This window comes from Chenopodium quinoa, unplaced genomic scaffold, assembly GCF_001683475.1.
Source record: "Chenopodium quinoa cultivar QQ74 unplaced genomic scaffold, ASM168347v1, whole genome shotgun sequence".
NCBI classification, from domain to species: Eukaryota; Viridiplantae; Streptophyta; class Magnoliopsida; order Caryophyllales; family Amaranthaceae; genus Chenopodium; species Chenopodium quinoa.
This window is the reverse complement of record NW_018743196.1, coordinates 1,667,586-1,685,113: the sequence shown is the minus strand read 5'-3', so window position 1 is coordinate 1,685,113 and position 17,528 is coordinate 1,667,586. Positions and strand designations below refer to the sequence as shown.

The 17,528-nt window shown below is 33.6% G+C and overlaps 2 protein-coding genes, 1 non-coding gene and 1 pseudogene across 3 annotated transcripts; 1 reads left to right on the top strand and 3 right to left on the bottom strand.

Annotated features, from left to right (window-relative positions):
- Positions 1-1,756: 1,756 nt before the first annotated feature.
- LOC110732904 lies at positions 1,757-2,960 on the bottom strand. The gene has a single exon (XM_021912892.1). It carries the CDS (start codon positions 2,624-2,626, stop codon positions 2,003-2,005), a length of 624 nt encoding a protein of 207 aa, XP_021768584.1. The 5' UTR covers positions 2,627-2,960; the 3' UTR covers positions 1,757-2,002.
- A 3,646-nt stretch (positions 2,961-6,606) lies between these two features.
- LOC110733082 lies at positions 6,607-7,429 on the top strand. Its single transcript, XM_021913097.1, has one exon. The coding sequence runs from the start codon at positions 6,720-6,722 to the stop codon at positions 7,266-7,268; it is 549 nt and encodes a 182-aa protein (XP_021768789.1). The 5' UTR covers positions 6,607-6,719; the 3' UTR covers positions 7,269-7,429.
- A 37-nt stretch (positions 7,430-7,466) lies between these two features.
- On the bottom strand, positions 7,467-17,069 carry LOC110733081 (annotated as a pseudogene).
- TRNAE-UUC lies at positions 16,889-16,960 on the bottom strand. Its single transcript has one exon. It is a non-coding gene; the product is annotated as a tRNA-Glu (tRNA).
- Positions 17,070-17,528: the final 459 nt, after the last annotated feature.

The window sequence follows — 17,528 nt, the reverse complement described above, 5'->3', positions numbered from 1 at the left end:
GATTAAGAATAGAGTGTCTTCTTTTGTTCATGGCACCTAAAAGTTTTGAGATTGTATTGTGGTCAAAGGAGAGAGAAAATTATAACAATGTAGAGGGGGTGGTATGAGAAATATCATGCAAAAATTGTAATTTTTGATAGTTTTTTTTTTTGTTTATGGGATTTTATGCAATTCTCATCAATCATCTTAATTAGTTTGTCTAAAAAAAGTCGCAAAGGAAATGATGATGCATATGAAATTCGATTTAGTTTGGCTGAATATCACCCCTGTTTTACGGGATGTTATTTCATATTTAATTTGCGTTGTTTGTTTACATTTAATTAATGACGTAACAATTGAAAAAAGTGGTGAGGAAAATTATCAACATTTGTATGCATATCGATTCTAAAAGGTAACTAGTATAATTTCTTTACTTGTAAATCAAAGGAATTGATTTGATTTGATTCATTAAAATTTGTAAATGTGGTTAGGAGAAGGTATTTTTTGGGTAAATACAAGTTAATCTATGAGATTCACAAAATTTGTTTATCACATGATAATTTTGTAAATAAATCAACAACTTTTTCCATAAAAGTGGGTCCTACATTGATGATGACTGGATAAAGTTGTTCATTTATTTACCAAAATGTAATGTGATAAACAAATTTTGTTTATCCCAGAGATTAACTGGGCCTTCCTCGTATTTTTTTCCCCTAATTGGATAAAATTCTTATTTGATTAGGATCAAGATTAAGAATATGATAGATGGTATATGAATAAGCTTTAAATGTAGACACATTTGATACTCCACAAATGTAAAAGATCTTAACTCTATAAAGTATCAATGAAAACATAAGATTTTAATTGCAAGGGTTCATTTAGATGGAATTAAGTGTACACGTAAAATCGTTGGCCACAAATAAGTCTAGTCGAGCCGAGTATTTGAGTGTGTATATATATGTTGGCTTGTTCAATTGTTCGAGCTTGGAGCAAGCTAAGTGCTAGAATATGCTTCATCTTAAGAAAACTAATTTATAATCAATAATAAAAGTAGTCGGTTCTTTACAGACCAAATATAATAGTTAATCAGTAAAAATCGGTCAACATGAACGTGGCTATGAGCCTATGACCATTGCCAAGAGAAACCAACATTGCAAAGTGTTGTTCCACCGCTGGCAAAATGAAGTCGTCATCCTATAACAGCCCATCTTACAACATAGCCATGCACGTAGCATTCTGCTAGCCCAACACTGAAAGCCCATACTAACAGGCATTTACACATTAGAAGTAATAGCCTAATATACTTCATGGAAAGTATTGCAATTAAAAAAAAAAGAAAAGGGGAGAAGTATTACGTTCAATATCATCGTATTTTGCATAATACTTTGTAGGAAAGTGTTACAAATAAATCTTACCGAATGAATTATTGGGCGTGTATTTTGCATAATAATTGATTAGCTCAACAATATATATCTTATAACAACGCATTTATCAATGATCTATCAACAAAGAATTACCATATATTATAAGCGTGAAATAAGGAAAATAAATGTCCTCGCATAAATTATGGCATGGTTAAAAGGAAAAACCATACCAAAAAATGACATACACTAAACTTTTATTTCACAAGACCAATTAATTAAATAAATAATACATGGTACATGTAATCCAACCCCAAAAATTTCCGACAAAATGTGGGAGAAATACCTAAAGAAGAAAATTATAATTGGGAAATTACAAGTATACAACTAAAAAAATATTAAATGGCATCAAGAAATTAAATCAATTGACCTATATAGATGATAATCAAAGCATGCAATCCATGTAAGTTGCACGTAGTCACTAATACGTAAACCTACTCTCCTTTATTATATATTTTTCCCAATCAATGACAAAATTATAATTTCCTTCATATTTCCCTCAAAAAATTTACCATGAGACCATCAATATTCAATAAACATGCATGAATTACGACCATGGATTCCTAAATAATTCTCAATTTTTTGTTGTATATATAACTCTATTAGAAGTTTTGAAGCCTCATTTGTTGATAAAACTTAGCAATGAACTTATCAGCCTTGTCGTCGATCATCTCATCCCCTTCAAGCCCGTCGTAGTAAGCATCTCCATCGATCATCATACCCTCCTCCTCATCCGAGTCCTCATCAACATTGTCAAGATCATTTAAACTTTGAGCTGAGGCGTACCTACTCATGTCTCCTCTAGAAGATGATGAGCGCGAGGAGGAGGAGGAAGAGGAGGAAGCATCATACTTGGAATGATAAGGGGATGCCTCAATCACCTCATCATCATGCCTAGAGAAAAGAATTTGGGGATGTGGTGATGATGAAGTCATGCCACCAACATCCCTCTGAAGATGAAAGGGGCGAAATGCCCCCACAAAATTCGTTAGAGAGGTGTTGGTGGCTGTTGAGAGGGAGGGTGACAACTTTTTACCAGTCTTGTCGCTCTTCCTCCTCAACATGTACAATACCACCTTGATAACATTCATAAGACCCCCCTTGAACATATTTGTTTTGTTCTTGGAAGTTGGGGGTTTCTTGTGATGGTTGTAATAATGATCATTGTTATTATTTGTTGGATATCCAACGTCGGAAATGGTGTTTGTAGCCTCGCCCTCTCCCATAGTAACAGATTAGACGTGAATGATCTCTAAATTTTTGGGAGAATTTTTTCTCCTCACCCCGCGAAAAGCAGGATGAGAGGAAAATCTAGGTGACAATCTATCTATGAAAAACTTTCTAGGAGAATCATCTCTAGGAAAACAATTTGTAGGGGTATTATGTAGATGCGTGATTTTTGGTGTTTTTAAAGATTAACAGAAATAAAAATTGTTGGCTAAGAAAATTGAAGGATTTACTAGAATTAAAAAATAAATAATTTCATAGATAATTGAGGGACTTTAGGGAAGAAGTGTAACGAGATTTAATTTCATAAGAGTATAAACATACACTATGGTATATATACTCCAAAACTTTGGGTTTCATGCTCAAAGTTTTTGTACTTCGTATAGTTTTTGGTATATACATATTTAACAGCTAACATTTACGGGACATAAAAACTATATTTAAATTTTTTATAGCCTCGAATATTATGGGAGGATGGGCAATGAAAAAATAAAGGAGTATGTCGTAGAATGGTAAGTAATAATTAGCAGTATGTACATTCGAGTGTATAATAATAGATATATTACCGTTTAACATAATTTTATGAAATAAATTTCTGCATCATCAACAATAAAGTAATATAATTACCATGAAATAAATTAAATTTCTGCATCATAACAATGTTATAATATGAATGTAATAACAGATTGATCACCTGAGAACATGCTACCATGAAACATGTACCCTTAAAACTAACATTATATCACGTCCATTTGATTGAAAACCGCGGTATATAGGAGTGCATGGGTCCTACAAGATTATGTATGCAAGTTCCATAGATTACGACCTCTACTAGTCTCTACTTGCAACCACGCTCGGCCTGCAAGACACTAGTGGTATAACACAAATATGCAACGTATGTACAAACATTTAAACCTATTTCGAGCCGGAAATATGTAATAGGGGTCATTAGGTCGGGTATATGTCCAATTGTCCTTGAAATTATGTACCAATCTTTCATCTCGTTTTTTATTTTATTTTATTTTAATTTATTTATTTTTATATTCGTGTAAAGTAAACATCATCGATCCTTCTCCCACTTACAATATGATTTATCAAATATGCAATGAATGATATGATGAATAAATGAGACAAAGAAGATGTAGTTAGAAGTATTTACGGATTATATATATGTATAATGGGAGTAGGGAGATAATTTAGTTGTAAGGACTTGTATAAGCAAAAATATTTATCAATTGATTCACATGCAAGATGAACCAGTAGATGATTTTAGGCCGAAAACATGGAATTCTAACCAAAGTCAAGCCCATATTGTTGGTCCATTTTCTAGCTAATGACAGTTAATATCTCCATGTTGTGCACAAAAAGTTGGGTAGAAAAATTTAATTTTGTTTTATAGAGATCAAATAAGGATTTTTTAGAGACGAAGGGCATATTCTCATTGACTGAATTCAGCTGAAGTGAACTGAACTGAGCTGAACTGAATATTTTATAAGAGAAGGAAATTAGGAGTTGAGCTAAATTGAGCTGAGCTGAGCTGAATTTCAACGTATGAGAATAGGACCGAAATAAGGATTTCTTCGCAGTTTCATTACACGTACAATTATAAATTATCTTACGTAAAAAGTTCACATAAAAGATGATGTGTACACTCGAGTTTAAGAGAGATATTTTGGGATTCTTTAGTTTTTTAATGATTTAAATATTATCATTGAGTAAATAAAATTTAGGTCAACAAATTTTGATTAGGATCAAATTACAAAGGTGATCAATATCAGCATAGCCTGTAAGTTGGCTAACGATCTAGAAAGGATATTAGCTTGAACATACAATACAGTACAATCAAGTAAACCACCCAACCTAATACCCGGAATCAACCCAATTCAAACTGATTTACTTAGAACCTGAGTGCCAAGGCGATTGGTTTTCGGGTTCATACCAAGGATTTGTTTGCTCACGGCTTAAGGTTCAATTACTTGGATACTTCTACAACATAATAAGGCCAAACATAACAGTCACGAAGCAACGATCTAAATTCGTAACAAAAGCATAAAAAATAACTCAAGGAAGCAACATTGTAATCATTGACATAGAAAATAGAATCAATGAATAATTGATTAATGGGACACAATGATGAACGTCTTAATCAATAAACATTGAATGTAGCAAAGTCTTAATACATAAGTCATAGATTTGGTTAACCACAATTAAACAAGTACATTACGTGTTACGGTTTAGTCACTCAATTCCATTAAACTGAGATGCCATCATCCATAACCTGACAAATACCCATGTTTTTTTACTTATTAATCTTATGTTCCTATATCATGTTCACACAAGAAAAGGTAAAATAAATATATAAATAAATAAAAAAATCTTGTGTACTACATTCTCCTCATTTTTTTTTTCACTTTTTGGATTATTTTGTTAGAAAAAACTTATTTTAGCTGAACTTATTCAAGAATTCTAAACGTAAAAGTGATCAACTTTGAACATTTTTCTATGAGCAATATTTTTCGTGAAGAATAAGAAACACACATATTCTTAATGCACATAAATACACATATTACCATCTCATATAACTTTAAAGGTCATCTTTAACTATTAAGGTCTTTTTCCTAAGTGAGATAAGATCTAAAATATGATCCGTACTTCTTAAAAGTGCAAGGCAAAATCAATTAAGGTGACTAAGACCTTAAGCCGACCCTCACAAATGCCATAAATTATTGTAAGTCCGCCTTATAAAATTGAAACTACGTTTCGCTTTAATTGATTAGATAAAGCTGGAGACCTTTACGTTTTGTAAAAGGACAAAACTCTTTTAGTTTTGAAGAAGGATAGAGGGAAACATCGAAAGCAGCTGCCAAACAAAAATCCAACCAAGATGTTTGAAATTCAGGTTACTCAACTTTTAATTTTGGAGGGTCCTATTATTATCCAACTCATTTTTTCTGTACATATCTATTTATGTCCTTTTGTCCTTTCATTCATTCGACTTGCCTAGGATTTTCAGATGCTTTTTTTTTTTTTTTTTATCACTAGGGTGAAGTATCGTATTATTTGTAATAGTAGTAAGGTCCCAAGAAAGAAAAATAAATAAATAAATTATTGTGCTATACATAAATAAGGGTTGTATAATGCTAAATAGTAAATACTTAAACCACAATCAATGTTGTTTGGACATAAATCCTAATGCGAATGCCCATTATGTTCACGAGTACACCTAAAACTATCCAAAAGTAAACTAGTTTTATCTTAATTATGTCAGGGTTGTAACTAAACTAATTTTATAGTTGTACTTAAATAAGAGAATACTTAGGGGTGGAGTAGATTTCTTGTGTTTCTAGGTTTTTTTTTTAACCGGTAAGATACGGAATCACAGGAGGGGGATGATGATCAAACCCCCATCACTCGGGGGGGGGGGGGGTGTGTGGAAGGACTAACTATCCTTCCAACTCCTTGATCCTTTTTGTGTATCTAGATATCTAACAGAGTGACATTGCATTTTGCATCACCCATGGTTTTTAGCTATGAAATCTATGGTTGCAATTTGTGTCACTTGACACATTATACTTTTGACACTTTTCACATACGAATGACTTCATTTTGACCTTGGTTATATATAAAATATATAATAACAATCTGATTAGATTCGACTCGATGTTATTTTAAATCTTTTATTAACTGTATTAATGATATTAATTATTAAAGGTTAAGTTGCCTTAATACGTAAGAATATTACGAAGTATATGTAACAACTTAAGAAAAAACACAAGAAATACTCCGTAATACAAGTTTTTAGTGGTAGGTCCAAAAAACTCATGAAAAAACAAGCTAATGCTATAACAAAAAAATAAATGAAAACATAGGGCTGTATGGCCCCACAATACAGCCGTGTTCCCACCCTTCACACTTTCTCACTCCAATCACAACGCGTAAATTCCTTGACTCGTAAATTAAACAATTCTGCCTCATCTCACATATAAATACACACTCAAATTTCAACTCTTTTCATCATCTCAAACTACCAAAAAAGAATTGCACAAAAAAAAAGTACATCCATCTTTTATAGCACCAAGAAAGCAAAACAAAATGGGCAAGAAGAAGAGTTCATGTGAAGCAGCAGCTCGCCGAGCATGGCGACGCCTTCGGATTATATTGTTATGGGCTCAGGAAGGGGGTTTGCTAAAATGTAGGCTAATGGCTGAGTTACGGCACATGCCTAAGCAGCTCAAGGGACATTACAAGAAGTCTAAGGATATGATTCAGTATGGTGAGCGTCAGCTCTCTTTTGATGAGACACCAATGATACATTTTAGGATGAGCCGACCTTCCTCGTTAAGGTTCAAGATCCCATGTATCTCCCCTGAGGTTACTGATTTCGACTACGATTTTAGCAATGATGGACATGATTATGATGATGTGAAGTATAATGCTTATGGTGCAAGGAGGAGTTTCCTAGGGAGCAATGTAGAGGATTGTCAAGAGGATGAGAATGAAGTATGTGAAGAAGCAGTAGTCCGTGGAGACTCAAGGATTGACGACAAGGCAGACGAGTTCATTGCTCGATTCTATGAGCAAATGAAGCTGCAAAGACAGATTTCCTATCAACAGAGGTGTAATTCCATTAAAGCACATTGAAAAGATCCTACAAAACACAGTTCAAAGATTTGATTTGTTCTTTCTCCTTGTTCGAAGTTTTTGTAAACTGAGGCAGTACGGCATTTTGTAAATACCCGAGGCCTCATTTAGAGAATTTTGCAGTGATTTTATTAATGAAAATAGATATTCTATTCAGTATATTCATTTTTGCAGGAAGAATTTTGAGAAGAAACATAGTTATGCAAAGAAAATTCAATTGATATAATACTCTCAAAACAAGATTGAAATTTTTTAAAACGATTGTGCAGATTTTCTGGAGTCCAATGGAGAGGTTATTCCAGAGCTATACTATAACCAACACCAATATTTTTCTATCCAAAACTTCCTATAGAGCAAGGAAAAGAAATTACTGACTTCTGTTCTGATACCCATGGATACAAAAAACGATGCTGCTTAGAGCTACAAAAGCACCTCTTGATCCGATTAAGCACAAAAATCACGCAGCAACCCTTACGCTATGTCTATCAATCCCTGAAAAAAAGGGGCAACCACTGCGTTAGCTTGCTCCAACCCTTCAAGTAAACAACAGATAATCCAGCAACTTTTTACAGATATAGATGCTTACCGCTGTAAGAATTAAATCTATAAGATGCGCCAATGTAAATTTCCACACTAGCTACCATTCTGATCTGTCTTCAAATAACCCTCTAATTGATTGGTTGCTGCCAAAATCAGACCTATAATTGCAAAAAAAAAAAAGGTCAAAACCAGGCCTCAACTGCTTGTGCTCAATCATTTAATGTGTTGCTAAGTGCATACATGCTTTTTATTCAAGCAATCATGGCATGCATGTTACCATTCAACTAAATCGTATATCTAGTGCAAGTCTAGAATCGTTGCTAATGAAAGGTTCTCCATATCGGGTTCAATCCATCTCAACTACTCCATAGTGGATAAAAACTAGAAACAAGCTCCTCAAGCAAACATCCAACTTAAATGCAAAAATTATACAAAGTATTGAATTTCCAATGACAAAACTTGACCAAAGAGTAGTATGAAAGCAAGAAAATGAATTAACAGTTCAACAAGCCTACTATGTGCTTTTCCCTTGCATCTGTTAGTATGCAGATCCAAGGATTAAATGGTACAGCAGAATTTACCTAAGAACGGAGCAGAAGCTCTCCCAGGCCTTGACTTAAATTCTGGATGAAACTGCACCCCTACATAATATGGGTGACCAGGCACTTCCAAGATCTGCACAAAAGGCGGTAAAAATTGACATATTTGAAAGTATTTACTACTCGTAAAAAGCAACCGAATTTCAATTTAGCGTCTTTTTCCCATGGAGATTTTTCTTATGTATCATTGAATACAGATAATCTCCACAGAAACAGAACACATAAAAAGCCACACTTGATGCCACATTTTTACAACAAAATTCATCTTATAAAAACTGGGAGAAAATTTACCTCCATTCGTTCTCCACTTTCATCCCTTCCCACAAATTTTAGACCACCATCTTCTAAAGCATTTACTAGATTTGGATTTACCTGCAACATACATTTCAAAAGTTGTTGGTATACAAATCTGTATAAAAAAAATATGGTAAACACAGAAATCAAGCATCAGGAAATGGACCTCATATCTGTGGCGATGGCGTTCGTCCACAAACCTTGAATTATGATACCTAATCAAGGGAAACATCCGGACAAAATAAACTATCATTAAAAGGGAATTCATTTCATTTGAGCAGAGCCCTTATCTCAAATTCAGATATAAAAACAAAAACCACTATAAGGTGCCAAGAATTAAAAAAAAAAGTGTCGAACTTACAATTTAGAGGTCACACAATGGGGGTCTTAAACAATGTTTTCCGAGAACCTAATCTCATTGTGTTTCCCATATGTGTTCTGGAACCCTGTGTGCACAAGTAGTTTGGTAACTACCACAAAATAATCTCGTTCTTCACTAAGATTCTCAACTAGACATTCTCATGGCATACCTCTGGCATAAACTTGATCACAAGACTGGAAGCTTTCTCGTCAAACTCTTCACTATTAGCATCTTCCCAACCCAAAACCTGCAACAGATAGTAAGCAAATCTAATATTCAACCAATATCAAGAAACAGAAAATTGAGTTTTTAAGTTTCTTTGGAATAAATTTACTCACGGATCTCGCAAATTCTATGACAGAAATCTGCATGCCCAAGCAGATTCCCAAATATGGAACATTATTTTCTCTAGCATACTTCGCAGCTAATATCATTCCTCCGATTCCACGATCACCAAAACCACCCGGGACCAGCACACATGAAGCACTCTGTACAGATAGTTCATGTGGTTTATTAATTATATAGGAATTGTATTCATCTTAAGGAGTACATTTGCCAGCCAAAAAGTAGTCCTTAAGTAATTAAAATGTAATAATCATCACTTTGTGGAACAATAAGGAAACTTAGGAAAACAAGAAATTTTGCACAAAGCACTGATAGCCTTTAAAGCAGGAGAAAAATAAATAAATAAATAACCCATTACATTGTTTTACATTATAAATTGAAGACTTTCCGGAAAAATTAGTGGTACATCTAAAACCCCGTAATTCATCCCACAGTGGAAGAAAAATCAGATAATGCTTGTGATAAAATATAAAGTAATGCTTTTAGGGAGCGAAGAAAAGGTAAAAACACAAATCCAAACCTTTAGAGTCTTCCATGCAGAAGCATGGGCTTCTGGTGTCTGCACCAAAATAAAACAAACTGTCAAATAAATGTTCAGAAATTTAGACAAAGTTCCATTTGCAATACAACACTCGCAACAACCTTCTGCAGAAATACAACAGAAGATAACATAAGAGATCTTGGTATAGGGGCTAGCTACCGATTTGACACTTTCATCTTCAAGGTCTGAAGCTGCAATCCAGTCAATAGCTGGCTTCATGGAACACGCAATGCAGGCATGTAAAAGTGCCTATAAACGAGATCACCATCATGCAAGTAAAATTATAATAAAATTGTAATTAGAGCTTCATATACAGTGGCATAGAATCCGTGTAAACAATGTATAACAGTGATGACAAGTCATTGAGAAAATATTGAGATTCATGAGGTAATGAAAAAAAAGAATCAGATGTCTCTCTAAGCAAACCTCCATTCTCATTTTTGTATTGTGTAAGCTGAATTGTTTCTAAAAGAAGCATATTCTTTGCAATTGCGAGAGTAAGACTCCACACATCTAAGTGATCTGACCACCACACAAAAGGTGAGGGGCCTTGTGAGATCACGAGATGCATTAAGATAATAACATGGTGACAGTATGATAGATTTCCACATTCCATTCATGTATGAAAGCTGCTAGAGGGATTTAAGACCTCATGAAACAAGAGGGAAAACATTTTCAGAACAATACCATCCAGTATGATCACTCAGCTATCAATTTAAAAGTACCACCTCTTTGGATGTGTTTGGTAGGGCAGAAACCATTTTATAGGAAAGCTGGTTTTCCTTCTTTTCCTCTATTTGGTTTGTGAAGGGAAGAAAAATAGTTTATCCAGGGTGAAAAATGTTTTCCTCTAGTGAAGAAGGGATGCTACACTACCACAAGTTTCTTCATATCCCAACACTTCTTCCTCCTCTCCCCCTTTCATATTTTAAATCCTTTCCCCTCATTTTCTGTTTCCCTTTCTCTCCAACTTTTCTATAAAAAAGTCAATCAAAGAAAATGAAATTCCCTTCAAACTGTTTTCCTATAAACCAAATACAACCTTCATGTCTAATAGACATAACAGCATCAAAAGCAAATCATTATTCCCATTTTCCAAAAGGATGGGATTGACTACATGAACCAAAATTTTCTCTCGCAGTCATCCAGAAAGATCCTTTTCATCCTTTCACTTATCTAGTGTTACATATAGTCATACAAACCCACTTTCTTCGTGTCATTCTTCTCTCTCTCTCTCTCTCTCTCTATTTTGGCCTTCTTGGGCAAATCAACAGAGTCCTTATTTTATCCTCAATAATTCAATATCCAGAACTCTTAACTTTGTTCCACATATCTATTTTCCTAATTAGATCTCAAAAGGTATTCCCAAACATTATTCATCTGAACATATCCTCCTTCCTAAGAGCTCAACATTTTGACCTGTATAGTTGGTCTAATTGTCGTCCTATAGAAGGTCCTTTTAGCCTTAAAGGTGCACAAATGTTGCACAATAGCCCAAGCACTGCTCTCCATTTGAGCCACCTATCCATGATTTAATTCTATATTTTACAATTGTATGATATCCTTATTTCTCAGTAAAATCAAATGAGATAATTAAAACATTCACTAACAAGTAACTTCTTAGTTCTTACAATCTAAAGTCACAAAATTTTCACTTAACCCCCTCCCAATGCTCATGTACTCTAGACTAACACCACTTTTAGTCTCATCAACCATCATGATATCATTCGTAAATAGCAAATATCTCATCTTGGATAGACAAAGAGGAAAGGACTTAAAGCAGATCTTTGGTGTAACCCAACCATGATAAGAAAATACTCCGTTCTCTACAAATCCTGATCTTTGTTTACACTTCTCAATAGATATTCTTACTTAGGTCAATATACTTGCATTGATTACTCTTCCTTGTCATAAAATAATTGCCACAAGGCACTTATTTCGGTACCTTATCACATGCCTTTTCTAAATTACTCCCTAATAAAAACCATGAGCAACTTCTTCTTTCTCACCCTACAACTCTCCATTTCAACCTCATAAGATTATTAGCTTATTTGGTAGATTATCCCAATATAAACCCAAACTGAATGTCCAATGTACTAGTACATTTCCTTAATCTATGTTCTATCACTCTTCCATTATTTCATGGTATGCCTCATAAGCTTAATCCCTCAATAGTTTAAACTGAGCTTCTCCTTTGTTCTAACAGAGATGGAATCCAAACATATACTGTAATAAAAGAGTAAGTAATTGTGACCATATTAAAAAATTAGAAGATATCTTTATCTAAGTGTAACACATTGATGGTCATAATAGAGATAATTTGACAACCAGGAAGCACGATTTCGATAGAAAAATTGTTAAAGCTATGGAAATTAAGCATTACCTTTACTACGGACAAATAAGAATCTGTTAAACCGACATACTTTCCAACCATAGCAATCCTAACCTGCCACCACCAAACTTTAATTAATACACAATAGAAGGTACACCAGAAGTGAGAAGATGAAGTAATTAGGAACTAACAGAGTTGGAAAGGTTATCATATGTCTCAGCCCGAGTTGTCCACTCTTGTAAATTGGGAGTTTCAGCAACACTGAAATCAATTCAACCTGGTTAGCGAAAAAGAATCTCTCAAGAACTCAATCCCACAAAGTCTTAATATATTGTTCTTAGGTAGAACTAAGAAGGCTCAGATGACACAGGACGATTAAAAAAAAAATCATTTTAACTATATATGCCCTCATTGCACCAAACCTAGGCATTTGGGACCAATCATTTGCAAGCGAAACCTCAAAGACCAAAGTTAACATGAAATATATCTTGTAGTTGAGCCAATACATACAAAGCAGGGGTATGAGAAAGAATATCTTACTCGAGTAAATTCAGCTGTCTCAATATAGCAGAGTGAGCATTTTGATTCTGAAAAATAGAGCATACAAAATTCAATTAGACCCTGTCATGAAGAGGTGTAGTTGTAATGGAGCAGGTGAAATTTAGAAGTCTGAAACATCATGAATATGAAGAATAAACTGACCCGCAATAGAAGTGGGACATGCCAGATATTAGGAACATCATGGACATTAAGAATATTTTCTGCCTGCAGAGTCAAAAAAGGGGAAGTTAAGGATGAAGTCACCAAAAACTATCACATATTCACATGGAGCCTTCCAAAGAAGCAGTCAATTACCGGAACATGGCAAAATTGTGAAAGCTTCTCCTTGGTATTTTCTAGCAAAGGCTGCTCAAAAAAAGAGAAAACAATTACACAGTAGCCATTTAAGCATCTAAAAGGCTAAAACTCTTCAAATTCTATTGAGAAAAGGCTACATTCAGACTGCCAGGAACCAAAACGTCGTTAGGAAATGAACAATCGAAATCTGCAAAGTTTAATAAGTTAGTCTCACACGTAATGGCTGCTAAATTAAGATAAAGATCAACCTGTGCAGATCGGCATGCAAGTAAATGAGGAGTCAAGCCTAATGCCCTCAGTTCTCGCACACTATGTTGAGTAGGCTTCGTTTTCTAAAAAGAAGAAACAAAGAAAGCACAAAGGTCACAAAAGGCAAAGAAAGAATATGCACTCAGAAAATAGACTAAAGAAACATGTGAGTTTTGATCTTTGAACAAAGCAAAATCAATATAAAACAAGTTAAAAGAGTTCATAAATCATTTTACGCATCAAAAAGTACCTGCTCACCCACAACACCCAGAACAGGAATCAGGCTGACATGAATGAGGCAGAAATTTTCTTTTCCTGGAAATTTATACAAAAATAAGTATATGATGGAAAGGACCATGAAGTATCAAGCTGCAAATCCAGTTAGTCGACTGACTATTGAATAATATCATCTTAACAAGACTAAAAGCAAGAATAAAACAGAAGGGTTGATATTCTACAAATCAAAACAGTCACAATATTCACTTCAGAGAAGGAAAATTTGCTAATATATTTAGACATACCAACTGTGATATAGAGACACAAATATAATTATAAAACAAGTGGATTGATATTCTATAAATGAAAGGAGTCACAATATTCACTTCCAAGATGGAAAAATTGCAAAAAAAATTTAGGCATACCAACTGTAAAAGATAATTGTCGTAGAGCTTCGATAAATGGCATTGACTCAATGTCACCTTCAAAAGACACAGAAAGAGGTTCTTACATCTGGCTTTTAATATATAGTAAAGCAGTTGCAGAAAGAGAATTAGAAGTGGAGAAACCCTACCTACAGTTCCTCCCAACTCTATAACACAAACATCAGCAGGCTCATTATTTCCATCGACAGGGATGTTTGCAACTCTTTGAATCCATTCTTTAATGGCATCAGTTATGTGTGGAACAACCTGTAGGAAAAATAGAGAAGTCATTATGCGTGACAAACTGCTTAAAATTGCAAGACACCAGGGACTCGTAAACTAAAAATATGAAACCACCTGCACAGTTTTTCCAAGATAATCGCCTTTTCGCTCCCTTTCAAGGACAGACTGCAATAAGGTATAACAAGTTAATTATTTGATAAAGTTAAAAAACAAACTTAGACTGACATTAATACAAATATTTTTTACCTGATATATTTTCCCAGTGGTAATATTATTGTCTCTTGTAAGAGTAACATCAAGAAATCTCTCATAGTTGCCCAAGTCTAAGTCAACCTTTTATGAAACAAGGGGTAAATTAGAATCCTATGTAAAAAGGTCAGATTAAAAACATGTTCAGCCAAGATTAGCTAAATACCAGAATGAAAAACATAACTAGGGATGCAAAAGTAAAACTATATAATTTAGGGGCAAGTGAAGTTAATCAAATCTTCAATTATTTTGCATTAGTGTTCACTTTCAAGTTTATTGGTAACCTAGTGTAGTAATGTATCTATTTCTTGTCTTACTTTGATATCTTTGATATTCATTTTACCCATTGCTTGTGCATAATACATCTGTCAAACATCATATTTGTGCCAGATAAACTTAAAAGGCTTTTAAAGGCGTGAAGCTAGATACCAGTAAACTTGAAAGTAAATGCTAAAACAAAATAACTAAAAATTATTATACATTTTTTCCTATGTCTCGTAATATATCACAGACAGACAGCTTGTGCTAGCAAAACATTGACTGTTTGTTTCTATGAATTCTTTCAAGAACTGATGATAGCCAGTTATATGCATAAATTTCCAAGTGAAAGATGAAACTGAAGTTAATATGCAAGTTACAAAGTAAATCATAAACAAACGCACTTAAACATACAAATGAGCGTGCCATCCATGAATGTATCATCAACTCATTATCAAGTATCAGAGCAAAATGGACATTTATTTGTTATAAACCCTAAACTAAACATGCAGAAGACAATAGAAACAAAACCAAACCTCTCCACCATCATCAAGTACAAATACTTCTCCATGCTCAAAAGGAGACATAGTACCGGCATCGGTATTCAAGTAAGGATCTGCAATGTAAAGAAATTGTGGTCAATAAACAATCGTCCCATACATTCAAATAGCTCAAAGACAAAAGGATATAAATGGATAAACATTTACAAGATTACAAAAAATATCAGTCACAACCAAAGGAACACTTCAATATGATAAGCAACATTATATACGAAGTAAATTCATATTGGGTACAAATTCTTTCCTTAGAAACCCACAAATACATCATGAAAATCAAAAAAGTAATATAAAAACATATAAACTCAAGCATAGAGAAAATGATAAACCTTATTAGCAAAAACTATGTGACAAACCAACAAGCAACAAATTGATAATATAATAATATTACATTAACAGCAAACATGCAATTACCACAATATAATTTTTCAATAAACCTCGAGATAACTGTAAGTATATATAATAAAACACTAATTCATAAAATGTCTTTATTACAATTAGCACCATATTCCAAATTTCCAACAAAATCCATGAGTTTGCAAATTAACAAGGATGGGGTCGACTGCATGGACCAAGAATTATCTCATGTGTTCATCACAAAGACCCTCAACCACACACTACAATACAAACAAGTGAAACAACTAAACAAATAAACCAATTACTAATCATATAAAGTGATGACAGCTTAAGCAAAACCTACAAATGACAATGCAAACAACTTAATCAGAAATGCAACAAATCAATTACCAGACACAAGTTAAAGTAATTGATGACAACTTAAGCAATACCCATAAATTAATTTACAAGAATATCAAACAAATACAATCAACCCATTGCAAATTAACTCCCAACACATGCAACCAACCCAACACAAATTAAGATATAATAAAAGGTGACATCTTTAGCAATACCCACAAATCAATTCACAATTAAAAACAATATACAAGGTAAAGTTAAAGCTGACATCTTTAGCTATACCCACAAATCAATCCACAATAAAAATCATAAACCCATCAAAATTAAATGAAAAAACTAACCAATCTTAATGGAAGTGACCCGAAGACCACAAGCTTTTAGCACAACACCTATACTACTAGCAGTAACACCTTTACCCAAACCACTAACAACACCACCAGTAACCAAAACATACTTCATCTTTCTTTCTCTCTCTTCACTATTTTTATGTAATTCCAAATTTAACCCTCTATTTGAGGAAGAAGAAGAAGTACAGAAAGGGTAGGAAAAGCGGCAGACAATGTTAATGTAGGGCAACTGTTTGATAAAATGCGTAGCAGAGCGGGAAACAATTGTTGTTGTTGTAGTTGTTGTCGAGAATGAGGAGAGAGAAAGTAATGATTTTGATAAACAGTTTAACTTCAACATAACAATTAAGGTCAAATTTCTACTTTTACAAATTGCGAACAGAATCTGGGTTTTTTTTTAATTTTTTTTTTTTAGTAAAAGCTGCTATGAAAATTGAAAAATTGAGAGTATATTTGTAGTGGGAGAAAAAGGAAGATTGAAGGTGGATAAAAAAAGAAAAAAGAAAAAGATTCCGATGCCGGGAATCGAACCCGGGTCTCCTGGGTGAAAGCCAGATATCCTAACCGCTGGACGACATCGGAATTTGTTGTTATTGGTCTAACTTAAATTAATATATACTCATAGAAAAACGGCATTACAAATATGGGTTGAATTGGGAAATGATTCGACACAAAGAAAATTAATTTTGACACGTCTTTTTGTGAGAAAAATACTACGATTACCTCCGTTTCATAATATTTGTAAGGATTAGACATTTTTCCTCTCTAATTTTATATCAAATTGTTGCAAATAATGTAACGGAGGTAGTACAAGTATAGAAAATTACAAGGTCACAGTGACGTGCTGATATTATTTCTCTTAATTAAGGAGACAAATTAATTACCTTTTCGCGATTTGAATTTTTAAAAAATGACTACTTATTGAAATTTTTTAATTATTATGTACGTTTTATAGTTTTGAGAGAAAAAAAAATCTTTGACTCGAATTTATTAACCTGGAATTGAGGGTTACAAATCTTACAACTTGCAAACAAATTTTGTTGAATAATTTTCTTAATATGCGATTAAACATTTTACAAATCTTCTTTAGCCATATAGGAATAATTGTTCTGTGCGATTTTATAGTATCCCCTCATATTAAAGATTCTAG

Excerpts from the sequence above, each read along its gene's own strand:
- LOC110732904 (XM_021912892.1), bottom strand. The coding sequence starts at position 2,626 with ATGGGAGAGGGCGAGGCTACAAACACCATTTCCGACGTTGGATATCCA.
- LOC110733082 (XM_021913097.1), top strand. The coding sequence starts at position 6,720 with ATGGGCAAGAAGAAGAGTTCATGTGAAGCAGCAGCTCGCCGAGCATGG.